A 19,310-nucleotide genomic window follows, 5' to 3' on the forward strand; every position below is an offset into this window, starting at 1 on the left:
CTCAGCTCAGCAAAGGTCCCTGAGGCCCACCCCTCTGTGACAAGGGGAAGCATCACTGATTGCCTCGCACCAGTTTTAAGCCCTGAAGCGCCATGGGTTGAGTGTCAATCAGTGACACTTCATCACAACCGGGGGAAACAGCAGTCTCACTGACCCCATCCCACTCGGTGTTGACGTTGGAACTGCTGCCTTCCCTCATTGGAAACCTCTTGGGACCTCTAAATCCACTAAGGTGATGATGACATTTGTTCGATTCTGTTAGGTGAAAGGAAAGCTAAAGGGACCTTGCACCTTCTTTTAGCCAAATAAACTTTATAATTCAGCACGTTTGTAATCCGCACATCTGTTTGGAATGAGGCGTAAGTGCTGCTCACATACCATCTCAAGCCTAGGCAGGCGCCGTGTAATTGCAACATAGCTAGCTCAAACTGGCATAGTCAAAAATACTTATTTTCCCTTTTTCACCTCAATTTAGTTTACTTTATTTGCATTGTTCACAAATGTTTCTTGCCTGTAAGTTTTTTTTATTGGCGATCAACCTATCTAGTGACGTGTTCATAAACGCAATAAAATAAGACAAAACAACATAATGGCAAAAATAACAAGGAAATCAATTTCAACAGCCACACTAATTAGTCAGAATCACAATGTTCTATCCATGACATCAATGCAGCTTTATTTGATCACTCTTTTATTGGGTATTTTTATTAATTACGATGTTTATTCAAAATGGTTAGTACTACTGAATCACCAGTTACACAACATAAAAAAGTTCTCTACACAGATCAGAATTTCCCATACATTTTGGCAGCCACAATGATTAACTAACAGGAGTACCTACATGTATCTCCACGTCTGAAGCATAGCTTTAAATTAATTTGACCAGTTTTTAATGCATAGTGAAACTGGCCAGAGGAAAAGTGCCATCAGCGTTATTGTCATAGCCCTTCTTCATACTGAAGGCTGCAGTCCGTGGTAAAAAAGCACACATTCCAGTCTGGGCCATATTGCAAAGTTTGCACCTGGGAGGTAGGTTGGGAATGTCTAATATATGGTAATGTAATTAAGAGTTATCTCTATAGAGTGTTGAATGTAGACATCTTATATGTCACTTTAGGAATGTTGAATGTAGAACTTAAGTGATTAGAATGTTGGTACATGGCTTTAATGAGAACCTGCATTGAAACTGTAAGCAGGAGGTCGAGGGTCCTTCAATTACACTTACTCTTACAAGTGGATTACCTCGTTATTGGATTTCTTCACATTCAACTTACTACAGAACGATAGGAGAAAGGTGTATAACATACAGAAATAGCTTAAGTGTAGGGGTACTGATGTATTCACAAGGAAGATCGATATTTCAAGGTAGATTATTCAAGTTACTTTATTTAAGTTCAGATGTTAAGATAATAAGATGAAACGATAACCCCATCAGGAGCTGCTGTCCTGCTGCTCAGCCCTCACACAACTGACATTCACAAACCTCTAACATTCCATTCATCCAACATTCCACATAAGACACATTCTAGCTGAGCAGCAGGAAGACTCAAGATACAACAGGTACCAAGGGTAATATGCTTCTTATTATTCCCGTTGAGTATGGATAGGGGTCCATGGATCAAGCAGACTAGGGTGCCCCATCAAAGAGTGTAAGCTCAACAGACCTGCATGTGGTGTTTTGGCTACAGAGCTTTTCACTCATAGAAACTGGAAACAGAGTCTTTAACCAAAAGCAGAGCCCTCTGAGAACCTTTCCTCAGTAAAGTGATTGTAACATGGACTTTCTCAAGTTAGTTAGGCCTTTCCCTTACAAGAATGTGGAAATTGGCCTTTTTACTATAGTAACCAAGTTGTGAACATCTTACTTATTTGTACACTTGTTAACAAACAAAATCAATGTGTTGGAGAGGTTACTGATCGAACCTTGATTATGTTGGTGTTCAGGGGTTGAAAAAAGTTGTTGTACAGCACAAAGAGCGAGGACAGAATTAATACCTCGCGGAACAGTGCACTATTAATGGCGCCAGCACCCAAAAAAGTTGCACCCTGGAACGGTCAGCAAGACTAGCCCTCAAAGCAAAGAGTTAACGTGCCATAGCCCAGGGATGGAAGCTCAGAGAGGAGCCTTCTCAAGCAGCTGAAAATTTGAACCATGCTGTGTGGTTGTATTCTTCTCCAGGGCGCAGCAGGGCGTCAGGAAAGTTGGGCTGTTGGAGAAAAAATAAATATGAATGTACTTCAACTCCCTCTTTTAAGTCATCACGTCATATTCTTGATAGCGAGAGCCAGAGAACAGCATGGCTTCCACCTACTTGAAAATGGATCTTTTACCTAAGACGTCCAATTCAGTAGGAGCCAATGTACCGAGACAGATATGCTTCATTTGAACTTCTATCTAGAGTGGGTCAATTTCCAGCTGGTTGCATCACCCCATTCCCTTCTTGTACTTCCCTAAGTTCTCTCCCAGTCGTAGGTGAGCCTCGAACCAGTCCGGGAGTCTGATGGTTGGGAGTGAAAGGACATTGGATCCTTTCAAACAGTAAATCTTACCAAAACTGCATTGTTGATTACTGGAATCTAATAAACTCCATGTTGTAGTGCTTGATTTACGAAGCTTCAAGTATTAAAACCACACTTCACCTCTGCTCCCGTTAATGTAAGGAGTGTTCCAGGCACTAGGTCGCTAACCAAGTCCCAACTCTGGTCAAACCCCATAACCAGCTCAGAGGGCTGTCTTTTGACCAAGCCGCCCTAGGTGAGTGGAACATATTAGGTTGGTTCACATCAACTTATTTGAATTTGTGTGAGGCACCTGGCCAGGTGACATAAAATGTGTCATCATTATTTAAATGTATACAATGCTTGATTTAGCACGATATTGGCTATATATGAACTGTTCATTGTTGTGAAGGCTATTGTGTGCAATTATAAACTGATTATTAGTTTGGGATCTGGCCAGCGTTTACAGTCGATAAACTCAAATATTGCTATAACAAACGTCTGTTTGTGGTAAGGCTCCAGGCCACTAACAAATCCATATTCTGTGCATATCAAAACATTTATGTGACGTGATTCAGTCTTTTTATATGTGTATTAAGTAGCGACGGAATTTTTAATGGGGGATTTCATACTTATTTTGCAATTTATGATTGTTGGGTCACAAAGCACTATCAGTTTTTGCACAGCGACTTGTGACTCAACAATATCTTCGCACTGTGACAGATGTTTTAATAAGTGACAAGGCAAAAATTAACAGTAGGATTCTCAAAAACCCTACATCACATCATGCATATTAATAAGCCAGAATTCCATTTGCGAATAGCAACTAATGCAGGTATGGAGGCCTTCGAGGGGACAGCAGTCCTAAATTCCTGCTTTGGCATGTGCAAAATGCTGACACTAAAGACCATGTCCCGTAAGGGAAAGGGGTATAAAAAATGGCTTGATGTGAATGGCATTGGGGAGAGCACATGCTCTCATGATTGTGGTCCCCGGGCCCCAATGCCCCAAGCCCACATCGACAAAGTAGAAGCTGTCCCGTATGAATGGCTTCCACTTTGCACATGGATACCACCTCCTTTTGGATTTCGGTATCCAATCAATGCTTTGTGACCTTCATCAAGGTCGCAAATCATTGGTATATTTCATTGTGAATCACTAGGATGGCTGGAGGACCATTTCACATCCTCTTCTCCTACCCATTTCTGAGAAGTCACAGTGGGTTCCCTGCACACCGGGCTTTTGAAGATGCAAAGCCTTCAATTTTGCAAATCAGAAGTTTTTTTTAACAAATACTTGGTACATCAGGACCGGTTGGCCATAACGAAGGCTTCTTACTTTGTCAATGTCTACATAAATAGTAAACATAGTAGTATCACTTACATTTTTGTATCAGTTTTGATACTGGCTTAAAAAAAAGCCAAAAAGCACTAAATTATTCGGCAAAGTCAGATGTTATTCAAATAGTCACCAAAAACTTTTTCAAGTTTCCCTATGGAACAGTTCTTTGTTTTTTTAGTATTTTTTTTAATAAACCGTTGCTCAGCATGCATCAATGCCTGTGGTATTGCTAATTGACATTATGCAGAGGTACCACTGGAAATTTAAAACATGCGTAACTACTACGACAAAGCAAAACTTCCACGTGCATACAGATATTATTATTATTATTGTACGTGATTTATAAAGCACATGGCTACCCAAAAAGAGTTTCCCGGAGCTAAGCTCATCACGATAACGCGTCATACCTAGTCAGTATCAGATAATTTAAAACAACCACGTTTTTAACAGTTTGTGGAAAACTGAAAGATATCTTTGTTGGTAACAAGTGCACCTCTGTATGATAGCTATACATTTTTGGCCCGTAAACTGGCTATTCACATGAAAAATGAGAAAGAGTCCATCCACGGTGTGCCTACCTTATTCACAGCATCTGGCCAGTTCTGGGTTTCCAAGCAAAATGCTGAGTGTTTGGGATACACTGCGCCTCCTTTGCCCTTCAGTGACCCATCCAGAAAGTTTGCAGTGTAAAACTGGATGCCGGGCAGAGTTGTCCCCACCTCCAATGTCCTGCCACTGGGGGGGTGGGAAATCCTATCAATGAGATGATATAAGGAAATGAGGGATTTGTTATGTAGCCATTAAAACAACAATCCTAGGAAACGCATCAAAGCTAAAGGAGGCTTACATCCCACACTGAACAGCTCATTAAATGGTGCTACTACCTTGCTCCTAGTTCTCTTCTTCCAGTTTTAGGTCGCGCCTCACAGCGCAGCTGCCTGCACTTATGGCTCGATCACGAGTTTGGCAGTGCGGGAGCAGACTGCCACTCCGGTGGTCCGCTTATGCAAAGCCAAACTCGTGGTGGCACCGCCCACCAGATTACGAGTTTCCTTGTGACTGGCGGGGTGTTCTTGGCGGTCCTACGGTGGTGCCTCTGAAAATGGGCACCGCAATGGAAACGCTAAAAACTGTTTCTGCGGGGCATGGACTGTAAAGTCCATGCCGTGCAGGAACTGTGGTGCATCACACAGGGCGGCACATGCTGTGTCCCCTACATGCATCCCTATGGACACGAGAAACATGGTGCCCTGAAGGGCCTCCTTTGTTTCAGGACCTCCAACCTTTTTATGGAGGAAAAAACCTCCATGACACCGCTGGCGGTCATAAAACTTGCAATATACATGGCGGTGCCGCAGTGGCACCACCAGGATATTAGTGAGGCCCTGATGCCAAGCCACTGCCAGGGAACGGCGGTTCCCAGATGGCTGCTGCAGTGCAATGCCGGTCCGACTGCACTACTTGTAATGGGATGGTCGGACCACAGGTGCGACAGTGGAGGGACCGCCACTGCCGCGCCCCACACAGACTCGTACTTTGGCCCTACGTTTTGTTACCAGTTCTTTAAAATGTACACAGAGTGGGTCTTGGCACCCCCCCAGAAGAGCATTATTCTCTTACCTCTTGCTATTCAGTGTATGATTCCCACCTTTTAGAAAGTAAGTACTTAATTTTGGAATTCCTAAGAGACTAAGTTACTTCTGATAAGTACATGCAATAATCATGCTTTTGTTACGTTCACTTTCTTCTCCCCTATATTCATTCTATATTGAAAGCAGTCCCTTTTCCCAGTGATAGAACAAAGCTAAACAGATACACTTCCTCATAGCTGCAATTGCCATAGATTCAGAAAATACATTCAATACATTTGCTGCCCTTTTTCTGGTGCTTCTTTGAAAAGATCTAGTTTTGGTGAAGGTTTCGAGCAGATGATCATGGGCCTTTTCACTGAGTCATACGCGAATTTGGGAGTAAACGGTGTCCTGTCTGACCCCTTCAGTTTGTGCCTGGTGTATAAAGCAAGGCTGTCACCTGCTACCTCTGTTTTGTTTTGTTTACCAGCTATAGAGCCTTTGTTAGAAAGCATCAGCATAGCTGATAGAATACTGGGTATTAACCTAAGACAGGTTACATATCAGGTGTGAGCTATGTGGATGACATTTAGATTTTTACAATGGATGCACAAAAAATACTTAAAATATCTACGAACCTGGTTTAGTAAAGAGCTGGAGCGTTCATCCCATCATAAATACGTTTTTTTTAAAACAAAATCTCCACCTCGGTTAACGATTGGTCCCAGAAATACTTGTACTTATTTGGTAGGGTTGAGGCCATAAAAGGTATCCCTCTGACTGCTATCTCCCTTACTGGTAAGCTGCTTCCAATTCGGTTAAATAAAAAAAAAATAGATCAAATAATTTCTAAATTCCATTGGAAATCCCAAAAATCCAGAATTAACTTACAACATTTAGGTTATGTAAAACACTAGGCAGCATAAATTTAGCTAATTTCCATACCTGTAAAAAGTCTAGCATTGGTTACTTTCTCAGTCATCATCCAGTCTGATGTGGGTACAAACTTAAAGGGATCTACTTGTCCTGTCGCATATCATATCTGTCCAACCTTCCACAAGTCCACAGATACCACAGTCACATCATATTCTGTTAGATACGGCAACTGATCTCCTTAAACTAGACACTAAGCTGGAGAAAAGAATTCATAACTCTTCCCTGATGTCTTTGTGGAGCAACAAACGCATCAAAAGCCAGATTATTCTCATTGGATGGGAGTACATGAAGGCACATCATTGGTCAGTGATCTAGGCACTGCGCAGTCACCACATTCTTATGTGTATAAGTGAGCTATGGTTACAATAAGTAGGAGCTTTTTAAATTTTCAGTACTAAAAATCGCCTTATCAAAACTAGATCTCCTTTGTGTTCCAGGCATCTCAGAGTTACTGGAAATAACTTATAAAGTGTAGGGGGTGGGGGAGGTCATATAGTCTCAACTCTATAGATTATTTTTCTCTATCAAAACTAATCTGACACTTAAATTAATATGGACATTGGAAAACTGGTGTAAGTATTCAACTCACCACACCTACTCCCCTCTCATATTGCACCAACTAGTTCCATTACATCACACAAAGCATACTGGATCCCATCAAAACTACTAGTTGTTAGAATTGTCAGGAACAGAAAGCTTATCTATTACAAGTTTTAGATCTGGTGGCACAGAGGAACACTATATTATAGACAGTCTGCTATGACAGTTTACTTCCACTTTGTGCATTATGGCCTTCCATATTACTCTTGTACCCATAAGCCCAGCATCTCAAGTGCACTGGGGGATATTCTACTTGTATTGTAGACTGGATATATACCCATAGTAAAGGCTGATTGCAGTCCCCTCACCAGAATATAGGAAGTGTGACATTCGATTGATGACTGTAGGAAAGTAGGATCTGCTTTTATGGTTACCCCCACGTTTTGCTTGACGTGATGCTGTTTTTGACTAGTCTGACTGGGATCCTGCCAATTAGGACCTCAGTCACTCTGCTTTCTCCCTAAAATTGTTGTGGTGAGCACTTAGGAACATGCCAGATTGGATACTGGGGTACCCATTCAAGTCCCTAGTATATGGTACTAAGGTACCCAGGGCATGTGTACCCCAGAGGTCCCTCACGGGCTGAAGCATGCATCATGCTACCAATGGGAGACCATTCAAAATGCAACTACAGGCCTTCCATTGTAGCCTGTGTAAGCTGGTGCTAGCACCACTTGCGAAAGATATAGGTTTCCTTTATCGAAGGTCAGCAGATTAAGCAATGGCTGCCATGTATGTTAAAGAGATGGGGGGATTATACTGTGCCCAGTGGAACTCTAAATTTAAAAGGTTGTGCTGTAGCCTGGTGGGTGGCACACTGTCAGACTGAGTATGTATGATCTGTCAGGATAGATGTAAATAATTCTAGAACATGGAAAATGATGCCAACTTCTTTCAGCCCATCGTACAGGGGATGCCAATGTCTATGGTATCAAATGTGGCTTACAACGCCAGTAATATCAATGCACCGGTGTTACCTTGATCTGCTTCGAGTGTGAGATCATCAAGCACATCAAGTGGTAGTAACTCAGTGCTCTTCACAGGACCGACTCCTGCTGGAGTGCATCCAGGTCCATTGGCGCTTTGCTTCATTTTTGGTTAGACTGGTTTCCAGTAGCTCAGTTGGTGCTGGTATGAGGGGTCTAGGACGAACATATTTCAAGTTTGTAGGGTCAGCACCCGCTTCTTTTTGGTTTTTATTTTTAAAGAATGGGAGTTAAAATTGTGGACTTGGAAAGCTTAGGGACCACAGCTTGCTCGAGTGCCGTATTGTAAATTATAAATCTACCCTTAGAGGAATGATTAGGTTCATTTGTTTTGGATCAAGCCATGGTGACGTTACAATTAAAAATGTCTGATTTCCCTCCAGAGAATGCAGCATAGTTTTCATCTTATTTCAAGTCTCCTGGTGTCGGGCAAAATCATGTTATTCTCACACGATTCTAGTTCAAGGACATCTTCAGTACCATATTCACTAGTTCTTCCTCCTAGCTGTCTTAAATTGGTTTGCCTTTTTCTTATAGAACCGCCCACAAAGAATCAAAGTTAACCATTCCCTTTTTTCGGCAGCCCACGCAGCAACCCCGTGCACACGCCTAATCCCTGCTGACGAGCGGTAATAACCGCGAAACACGTGTCCAGGGATGGCAAGCACACCAGTGAACACCCTCAAGACTCGGGTAGAAGCGCACCCGCTGATACCTACTACATCGACCATCATGCTCCGGGGTCACACGCTGATGGGACGAGCAGTGTGCGACCTCATTTGGAAATACTATTTATTCAGGCTCCCTTGAGCCGGTGGAGGTGACGACCTCGAGACACCGCACCTGCGCGCCATAAGAGGTATCTGGACCTATAAATATTTTCGGCAGCCCACGCAGCAACCCAGTGCACACGCCTAATACCTGCTGACGAGCGGTAATAACCGTGAAACACGTGTCCAGGGATGGCAAGCACACCAGTGAACACCCTCAAAACTCAAGACTCGGGTAGAAGCGCACCCGCTGATACCTACTACATCGAACATCATGCTCCGGGGTCACACGCTGATGGGACGAGCAGTGTGCGACCTCATTTGGAAAAACAGTACCCCAGTCACGATTGGAGTTCCTCAAGGCTCCGCACTTTCGCCCACTCTTTTCAACCTTTTTATGGAACCAGTTTCCGATATTCTGAACCGTTCTAACATTCATTACCACAAGTATGCTGATGACACGCAACTGTACTTGAAGATCTCCTCTCCAGAGGACATAAACACTTTAAATGATGCACTCTTACAAACTCAACAATGGCTAGCCCAGAACCATCTTTTGTTAAATACTCTCAAAACAGAATTCCATCTGATCACCATCCCCCCCTCCCCGCCCCCTCGCCACCACTCTGCACCTATCCTGTACTGGCTTTAACAACTCACTGCTCTTAACTGCACATCTCATGTGGTTGACTCTGCTAAATCATTAGGTATTACCTTGAACAAATACCTAAATATGCAAGCTCACATCAGTGCAACTATTAAAGGAACCAATTTTCAGCTCAACAGTCTTAAGAAAAGCAAGCCTTTCCTTCGGCCCGAAGACATCCGGCCTGCAAGCCCTGCTTATCTCTCATATGGAGTATGGTTTGGTGACCCTTGGTGGGCTTCCTAAAGCTAGTTTGGTCCCGCTCAGAGCCACTCTAAACGCCTCGGCCAGGCTCATCACAGGCTTCAGAAAGTATGACAACATCACCCCAGACCTTATTCAACTAAACTGGCTGCCTATCGAAGCTAGGATACTTTTCAAGATAGCTTGTTTGACGCATAAAGCCATACATTCCAACACCCCAGTATACTTGGCTAAAAAGTTTGAACTATCTGGCTCATGTCGGAACTTAAGAAGTTTGTCCACCCTACTTTTGAAACCTCTCAAATTCAAAAAGAAAAGATTTTACAATTGTGCTTTCATTTGTCTTGCTCCAAGAATTTTTTAACGCTCTTCCTCCCGAGATCAGATCCAACCCATCCACTGCATTTTTCAAGAAACATGTCAAATGGCTAATTTGGAGTGAACATCAACAGCATTAACCTGGTTTCCTTCTCAAGCCTTCTCGCTCTCGGGATATGATACTTCTTTTATACAGTTTCTTCGATTTATTTTATGCTTTTCTGTTCACTTGTTATCTTGTTCTATTTACCTTCTGAAACTGTACTGGGCCCTCAAGACTGGCTGACTCCCCGTCTCCTGACCTTGATTGTTTCCCCACTTTGTTTGACGGTGTGTTTATTTAACTACATCTTTTCATTTATTTCATTTAAATCTTTATTCGGTTTAAAAAACCTTGTAAGATACAATACATAAAAACCAAACAAAAAAAACGAATCATACACATCATTGTAATACATAACAATACAGCAGTGGGTAAAAATATCATCACATCTTATTTGTGCAAAATACGCAAGAATCATCTAAACTGGGATTACCTAGATCCTGGTCGGTCCCCCTTCTATTGAGAACACTAAGTAGATATGACAATGATAAAATAATAATTTAATTTCTATTTTGTTTAAAAAAGTAGTATACACCATAGCGATTAGACAGGCTGCAATATAACTAGTGAACAATTAATAACATGGTAAAATGGCTCAATACATTCAAATTTTCTGACATTAACTACATCTTTTACTTTGCTGAGAGGAACGCCCTGTGGACTTTGGTCAGGCTCCTACCTGCTGCTGATTGACTTCGTGGGACCAGGAAACGCCCGACGCCTTGCCGGACCCGCTGCGCGGGTCCCGCTGCGCGGGTCCCGCTTCGTCCCCTGTCACTGTGGGGCTCTTGGGACTGAACTGAACTGTGCATCCTTGCACCGGCAGAGCTGGAGCAGCATAGCAGGGACTCAATTTCCCAGGAGTCCCTGCTCGTAACACCTGAGGCCGCTCTCCATGCCGGTCACGCCCCCGCCCTGATTTAAACTGCCTTGTCCTCTTTGACTGCGGGATACTTTGCTGAGAGGAACGCCCTGTGGACTTTGTTCAGGCTCCTACCTGCTGCTGATTGACTTCGTGGGACCAGGAAACGCCCGACGCCTTGCCGGACCCGCTGCGCGGGTCCCGCTTCGTCCCCTGTCACTGTGGGGCTCTTGGGACTGAACTGAACTGTGCATCCTTGCACCGGCAGGGCTGCGAGCAGCATAGCAGGGACTCAATTTCCCAGGAGTCCCTGCTCGTAACACCTGAGGCCGCTCTCCCTGCCGGTCAAGCCCCCCCGCCCTGATTTAAACTGCCTTGTCCTCTTTGGCTGCGGGATACTTTGCTGAGAGGAACGCCCTGTGGACTTTGTTCAGGCTCCTACCTGCTGCTGATTGACTTCGTGGGACCAGGAAACGCCCGACGCCTTGCCGGACCCGCTGCGCGGGTCCCGCTTCGTCCCCTGTCACTGTGGGGCTCTTGGGACTGAACTGAACTGTGCATCCTTGCACCGGCAGGGCTGCGAGCAGCATAGCAGGGACTCAATTTGCCAGGAGTCCCTGCTCGTAACACCTGAGGCCGCTCTCCCTGCCGGTCACGCCCCACCGCCCTAGCTCTACTTAATTGCTTGGGGAGACTGCTGCGCGGTAGCGCGCGGGAGCGCCCGGGGCGCAGCCCGGGCAAAGTGTAAAAAAGGTCACGGCCAACCAATATTTGCCCGGCGGTATCGCCTCTTTAACCCACAAAATATTAATCAATGAAGAGGCAGGTGCTGGAGACTGGAAGGCAGGAAACAAGGTTTATTCTCTCCGGAGGAGAACACATCAGTTCGGACAGCCAGTATCGTCACGAGGTGCTCTAACCGCATCTCTGAGGCCTGGCCTCTTATACACACGTTTATGATCTTTATTGCAGTTTACACATTCTTGTAATGCTTTGTAGTATGAAAAGACATCCTCAGAATCCCTCCTTCAGGCCCGTTCCCACACACGTTTACAGTTGAAGTCCCCACCCCGGTCACAACAGGTGATGATTATCGCGCAGCTGGACATTCCGCCGATTCACGGAATGTGTGGGGTTGATCGGATCTCATAGGGTGGGGGCTTTGATCAATTCGAGGGTCCTTTAATGGGGGGGAGCTTCCTACTGTACGGGGAGGAGGAGGGGGGCAATAAACAATATCCGCAGGGCCAGGTGGCGGCCTGGGAACGAGGAAGACAAACGGGCACACAGGAAAAGGGGGCTTGTATCAAAGGACCTGGGACCATGAAAGGGATGGAGGGAGGTGTCGCGCTGGGAACAGGATGGGATTCTGAGGCAGGGCTGCGCTGAAGAGGGGTTTATGACCCAGGGCATGTGAGAGCGGGGGGTTTGACAGCGTGCGGGGGGGATGCCTGCGAGGTTGAGAGAGAGAGAGAGAGAGAGACGCGCTGGCTATCAGCGAGGGGCAGGGAGGCCATGGTGCTCAAAATGGCTGCCGCTTACGTGCACGAATGGGTTCAAGAAGAGCAAGATGGCGCCGATAATGTTGACGTTTGCAGCCTAACTTTTAACAAAAGGGCGGGCCGTCTGTGGCCGTCCGTGGTCGGTCGGGGTTGGGTTGGGTTACCCCCTTAGGCCATTGGACTTTGGTCACTGAACTGGTTATATTAATATTAATGTGCAGAGGGTTGCGGGACCACTTATTGTACTATTATATTTGTAGTTGGTGTGGGGGTTTGCTGAGTTTTATACATTTAGTATCTTGGTTGCATAGCCTGAGTTTTTCCTCAGCATGCCGCTGCGTTCGGGCAAGGATCGTTCTGTAGTGCTTCAGACTTCTAAGGGGGTGGTTTCAGGCCCATTGGATGCATTTATAATTAAAGCTACGGGAATACTGGAGAAGGAGATAGCCTTTGCGGAGAAAAGGCTATCTTTAGATCTTATTAGTGGGAAACGCTCCTCCCTGGGGCATATTGCTACTGCGACCAGCCCCCTACCCACATTACCTCCTCCCCAAAATTCCAACTTGGTTCTTGTTTCAGCAGATATACACAGTGAAGCAGAAGGTCCTCCCTTATTGCATGGCACCACTGACACTAATGAAGCTGATATATCTGGGAGTGGGGGAGAAGATAGTGTGCTATAAGCTAGTCCATCTTTAATAATTTCCTCCTCTGAAGAAGAGCCCTTAGTGACTAGTTGTCCCGGTAGGAGGAAGCGTAATAAGGGTAGACAGAAAGGGGGGTTGTCTAAGGTATCTAAAACAGCCTGTCCATCACTGCCTGCGGACAATACCTGTCTCTCAAGAGGTGACTCGCTACACCTACAGCCCCCTAGTAGCCTTGATACCTCCCCTGTAATTCCCTCTGGGGCTCCCCACATTGGCTCGGTAAATACGAGTGGTAGTGATTTCGACTTACTGGCGCGAATGGAAATCCTATTTAAGACACTTCTGTTGCCAGTGCTAGAGAGAACCAGGCTTATCAACCTTAAAATAGACAGCCTAGAGACCCTTATAACAGCTAATTCCTGCCTACTTAAAAAACTTGTCCATGACCAGGCAACACAGCTGGTTTCTTCTACTACTGGTAACTCTAAGTCCCATGGAAATAACTTTTTAGCTACCAAGGCCCATACATCCGGTGGATCAACAAACATTTGCACTAAGAGACCGGTTCCAAAGGCCAGGAATCTAAAATTGCTTAGTGTTCCCAATCCACCCACGACCCCGGTTGTTCAAACCTTGATACCTAAGAAGGCTAGTGCTAAATCTAATGGCCCGCCACAGCCAAGCTCTTCTAAGCCTACGAATCATGCACAGGCTCAGATCATGGGGGCGAGCAAGCCTAAACCGCCCACCCATCCCACAGCGAGCATTAGCTCGGCTGCTGGGTGTGCCCATCTTCCTGGACAAGTTTCTAAGAGGGGACCTCCACCAGCGGACTTACCTATTGATGCCACGCCTTATACTATTGTCCTGACAGGTGTTGTTCCCCTTAGGGATGGCCAATCTGAACCGCATGGGGATCTCATGAATAAGGTAGCCTTTTGGCTAAATAAAAATCGTCCCCTCCCACCCAATTCCTCCACAAAGATCTTGACTGTCCGGAGAGTTGACTGGGTGGGATACTGTGCAAAGGGTTTAGATGGTGATTGTATCCTTATAAATTTTCGGGATCCTTGGGTGGTTGAACATATACGTAGGGAGGCTAGGTATGGAAAGCTGGGGGACGTACAATCTTTAAGTTTGAATTACTTCTATCCTAAAAGACATGGCGTCCCTTCCCCTAATAGTCTTCCGTTATTTAGATCGGTAGGGAGGAACCAGGCAGTGAGGTTCCCCAATCCCCCCTTCTATCCCTGCCTTTCGAATCGGTTTGAATCCTTGTCTGGGTTGGAATGTATTGATTGACTGGGGCAGGATATCATGGGAGAAGGTACCAGTAGAGACCCCAAAGGTATTAGTCAGTTACCACTCATTTCAGAACAGAGTACTCTGGAGGATGAAAAATGGAAAGAAGGTGGAGACCTTAGCCCTGAAGCTTCCACCCCGAGATTTAGTTCTCCGTCCAGGACGAATGTTGTCATGGTGGAGGACGTGAGTACATCAGAGGCTAATTTAATTCGTAGCCAAGTGGGGTCGCTTAAAGTAGTCTCCTGGAATATAGCAGGGTTAAGGGGTCGTATTGATAATGATGATTGGGCAGACTTCATCGACACCTTTGACATTGTTATTCTACAGGAGAGCTGGGCAACCGCCCCGATTCATAGAGCAGGGTATCTTAATTTCTTTAAGCCTGCCATCCAGGGCCCCAAGGGTAGAGCCTCTGGAGGATTGGTGGTGTGGATTAGACAGTCTATGGGGTATAGTTTATCGGAAATTGTGGCAGGCAACCCGGACCTTCTGGGTATTAAGCTCAGCAGGGGTAATGAACAGGGCATTGTAATAATAAACATCTACGCTAGAGGACGCCCAGGTGGTCGTAAGCAGCCAGTTATGGATGACCTTGATTTGCTTTTGAAGGAAATAGGTAGTGATAATTTTATTCTTGTTGCGGGAGACCTAAACTGTTCATTTGAACCCATACATAGTGTGGGCGAGGATTTGGGGGCAGATGAAGACGCTGTTTGGGATATCCAGCCTCTTTCACTAAGTAGGGGTGTTAAGGGTACAGAGGCGGCACTCCTTTGGTTAGGCCTTTGTTTGGAGTGGGGTTTGCGTGCAGTGAATGGGCGCACGCCGTCTGATAAGATAGGCCACCCGACTTTTAATAATGGGATCGTATGAGTCGCATTGACTATATCTTAGTTAAAATAGAATTCTGGTCCCTTGTTATTGACATGGAGGTTGTGGCACGTCCAGAGAGCGACCACAATCCACTTTCGTTAGGTCTTAAGCTTCCAGGTGATGGAGGTGGGTCCTCTATTACAGCTTGTCTAACGTCAGAGGTTATTTTGTCCAATGACAGAAGACGGGTAAAATGGTCCAGGGTTATAGCAGATCCTTCCACAATTAAAGATATAGAGGATGAAGCAATGAAAACAATGAATGCTATGGAATCCTTTACACCTTCCTTGGGGGTTACTTCCCAGATAAGTGACCTGCATGACCGGTGCTTTGCGAAATTGAAAATTTTGCTCAAGCAACCACTGACATTAAGGAAAGACCAGGTACGGAAAAAGTGGTATAACAAGAGTTGTAGGTTAGCGCACAGTAGACTAATCTTAGCGGTCAAATCTAGGGTCATTACCGATATTAGAACAGCTCGGATATTATATAAAAAAGCACTGTGGGTCGCGAAGAAGGAGTGGGATGACCTTCACTGGTCAGAGCTCCTTGTAGCGTGTCAATCATCTAACCAAACTAAGTTTTGGGAAACCGTTAAGTGGGGCAGGAACCCGGACTCCCAAACTCCTGTTAATCATGTCTCTGCGGAAGATTGGGTGGCTTTTTACTCTTCGCAGTTTAGAGCCTCGAACGCAGGCCACGACATTCAGCAGGAGTTGGAAGTGGATTTGCCTTCTAACCCTAGGGTCGTGCTCGCTTTTTCTACCTCTGATACGGAGCATGCCCTTGGTGCAGTACAGTCAGGGAAAGCACCTGGGTTGGATGCAATACCTGCAGACCTTTTTAAATCGAATCTTGATATTTGGGTTCCTTATATAACAATGCTTGTCAACGCCATCGCTGCAGGGGCAATTGTGGGAATCCCTTAGACTTATGGGTTTGCCATCCGAACTCCTGGATATAGTAATTAGACTCCATGAGGATAACGTTGCCAAGGTGAGATGGGGCAAACAAGGTCAGGTGACAGATAGCTTTCTAGTTACACGTGGGGTGCGTCAGAGATGCGTGTTGGCACCCACTCTATTCCTTTTGTTCATCAATCAGGTAGTTAAATTCTTTTCAGACACCCAGACAGACGCACCATCCTTGGGCGGGTCTAAGTACCCGATGTTGATCTTTGCAGACGATACCCTGCTCCTCTCTAAAACTCGAGGGGGGTTGCAAATAGCCCTCAACAGGTTTGCTGAGTTTTGCAGGGTTAATGATCTAGAGATCAACGTAGACAAAACCAAATTTATGGTTTTCAGTAACAAAAGCCCCATTACTAGTTCTGTTAGCTTGAATGGGGTCTTGATTGAACAAGTGAATGTAATGACTTACTTGGGTGTGACCCTGGATTACCGCCTAAGCTGGAAACCCCAGATTGAGGCATTATATCTTAAATTTGTACGCCTCTCGGGTTGTTTGCTCCAGGAGCAAAAGAAGTCCTTGACTAAACGTATTGCCCCAGTGTTAAACATTTTTGAAGCCAAGATAAATGCAGCCACTTTGTATGGCGCTGATGTTTGGGGTTTCAAAGACTTATCTCCCTTGGTTAAAGCACAAAACACATTTTTGCGTAATTTGGTAGGTCTCCCCCAATCTACACCTATCAAACCGCTGTTGTTAGACTTGGGTTGTAAACCCTTCGATGAATTGGCCCGTTTTCGTTTGGTGGCTCTGTGGCGACGACTCTGGACTACACCGGAGCTTAGCCTTTTTGCCAAGGAACTGGATGAGGTTAAATCATTGTGGGGCGCTTCTAGAATTCCATGGCTAAGGGAAGTGAAACAAGTGTTGGAAGAGATGGGACTCAACCAGCTCTGGACCAATCCGGGGGGTTCTACTTTCCCCTCCAAATCGGATTTTAAAGACCTATATTGGGCTTCAGTAAAGCTTTCTGCAGTTGTCCAGTCGGACGCTACCAGTTTAACAGGCCTTTTTTTGGTTCACAAATTGACCCCATCTTTAGAGCCATACTGGGATGTGATTGTTAAAACCCTTGACCGGAAACTATACCATCAGTTCCGAGTCGGGTCTCTCCCAGTTAATTCCTTTACTTTGAAGTGGGCTGTGAATTCAAATCCAATTAACACCTGTCCCTGGTGCCCGGATCATCTGGAGAGCATGGGACATTTCTTCTTTGCCTGCCCAGCCTATCGTGTTCCACGCTTAAAATGGCTCAAACCCTTATGCAGTAGACTGGAAATCAAAGGGAGTGCTGAAGCCATGAAGATATTTCGTACTAACACGTCTGAGTTGGTTGTGGTTGGTGTGGCTAAGTACCTAGGTTGGGCATGGATTATTCGTACCAGGAACCCTAATATTTCTTAACGGTCTTAATACCAATAATGTTGTTTTAATATTAAAAATGTCTGCTGGCATCTTAAATGTAAGTCTTTATTATCAACTTGTTTAATAATTTTTTTAAATGATAACTTTTTTAAATGATGATTGTTATTCTGGTTTTTTATAATACTCTTTGTGTGTTTTGTATACTTGTCTTTTATGAATTGATATTCGAAATAAAGACTTTCTGAACTGAACTGAACTACATCTTTTGTTCCATTGTGTTGGTTTAATTGTGCTGTCGCCACTTTGTACAGTGCTCTGATACCTGTAAGGGTCATTTTCGCGCTGTATAAAACTTTTCAAATAAATAAATAGATGTCGGACAGCTGAGATTGCAGCCCAATCTTGGAATGGAGACTGGATGAATCGACGTGAGAGCAACAGACTCTGGAAGAATGGATGGTTCTACTTTGAATAAAATTTTGGGATGCCATTGACTCCTTTGATGTCCCGAGAGGGTGACTGGGAGCACAAGACTGGTCCTTTCTGGTATTTCGGATCCAGCAGAGGAATGCTGTGCCATGCATCTGTCAAAGTCACTGTGCCATGCGGTGCAGCTCAGGGCTCTGCTCTCGCCCCTTATCCTTCAACCTCCATATGCACTAAAATATTAAAGAACAGTAACTTAATTTAGTATGTTGACAATACTTGCCTCCGGAAGCAATGTGATGTGGAGAGTGATTCACCTATTCACAATAGACTAGTAGACATCTGGACAAAGGTTCTTGAAAACCGACAGACCATGGATTGTCCAAAAACTGAGGGAAGGCTGATATTCATTCCTTAAAAGAAGCCCAAATTTCTTCGTTGACACGTCAATAATGAAAAATAGTTTGATTTAGACAATCACACCATTAAAGCATCAAACCACACCTCGCTGACTTAACTGCATATCTGCTGCAGAGATGATGAGGTTTAGAGTTCTGCAGCTGATCGACAGTACTGAACAGGGTAGGATTGCCAGTTCCCTTAAGCATTAGTTTGTGAGTCAATGGCTTTCCTTGGCTCGTGGATAACCGTCATCACTCCATATGAAGTTGTCTGCTATTTCTAAGAAAGAACAAAGATTTCCCCTGCATTCCAGGTAGATACTGAAGAGGGTGAGTATCAAGCAAGCCTTCAGTAATTTTGACTTCCGATAGTCTTCATCAGTGTTTTCAATCATCATAGGTCTGAGTTCAAGAGGGCCCTTGCTGGGTCATCTAAAGAATAAAACGACAACAGGTTTCAATCTTACTCTCATCTACGGTCCTCAGCCTGCTGTGGCAAGTCCAGCTAAATCCAGCTGCTCCACTGCCCCCATAGTTGAGGTTTTTGCCAGGATTGCGGCTCCTTGTTGTTGGAAGCTGGCTTTTTATGTAGTGTACCAAAACAAAGTATACCGTGTAGAAAGTCCAGCTGACCCTTATTGATTTACAGGGCTTACATTAATTATCTCAAATGCTCTCATTTATGGTAGTGAGGTCGAGCAGTTGAAGCTTATCAAAGGGTAGTGTTAAACATTTGTTGAACACACAGAGTCAATAAATGAGACACACACTCAAGAAGAAACTCAAGACTAATTTAGAAAAATAACAGATATATACATATATATATTCACTGAAAAAACCATAGGTTATAGACCATATATAGTTAGGAATTAGCATTTAAAAAACCTTATTTTACTCACACAAAACCATTGAAATTCCATATATAGTTAGTTGCACTAACTATATATCGCGCACCCGCAATCCACTGCTGATCATGTCACATATTA

General features: G+C 44.6%; 1 protein-coding gene across 1 annotated transcript in view; it reads right to left on the reverse strand.

Moving 5' to 3' along the window:
• Positions 1-1,564: 1,564 nt before the first annotated feature.
• Positions 1,565-19,310, reverse strand: part of GALM (galactose mutarotase) — a 151,908-nt gene continuing 134,162 nt past the window's right edge. The window contains exons 6-7 of the mRNA XM_078649019.1: positions 4,419-4,593; positions 1,565-2,207 (exon numbers count right to left, since the gene is read on the reverse strand). Of these exons, the coding sequence (XP_078505145.1) occupies positions 2,130-2,207; positions 4,419-4,593 (253 nt within the window). The 3' untranslated portion in view covers positions 1,565-2,129. The remainder of the gene's footprint in view (positions 2,208-4,418; positions 4,594-19,310) is intronic.

The sequence above is a fragment of the Lissotriton helveticus genome, chromosome 6, assembly GCF_964261635.1.
Source record: "Lissotriton helveticus chromosome 6, aLisHel1.1, whole genome shotgun sequence".
Taxonomy (NCBI): domain Eukaryota; kingdom Metazoa; phylum Chordata; class Amphibia; order Caudata; family Salamandridae; genus Lissotriton; species Lissotriton helveticus.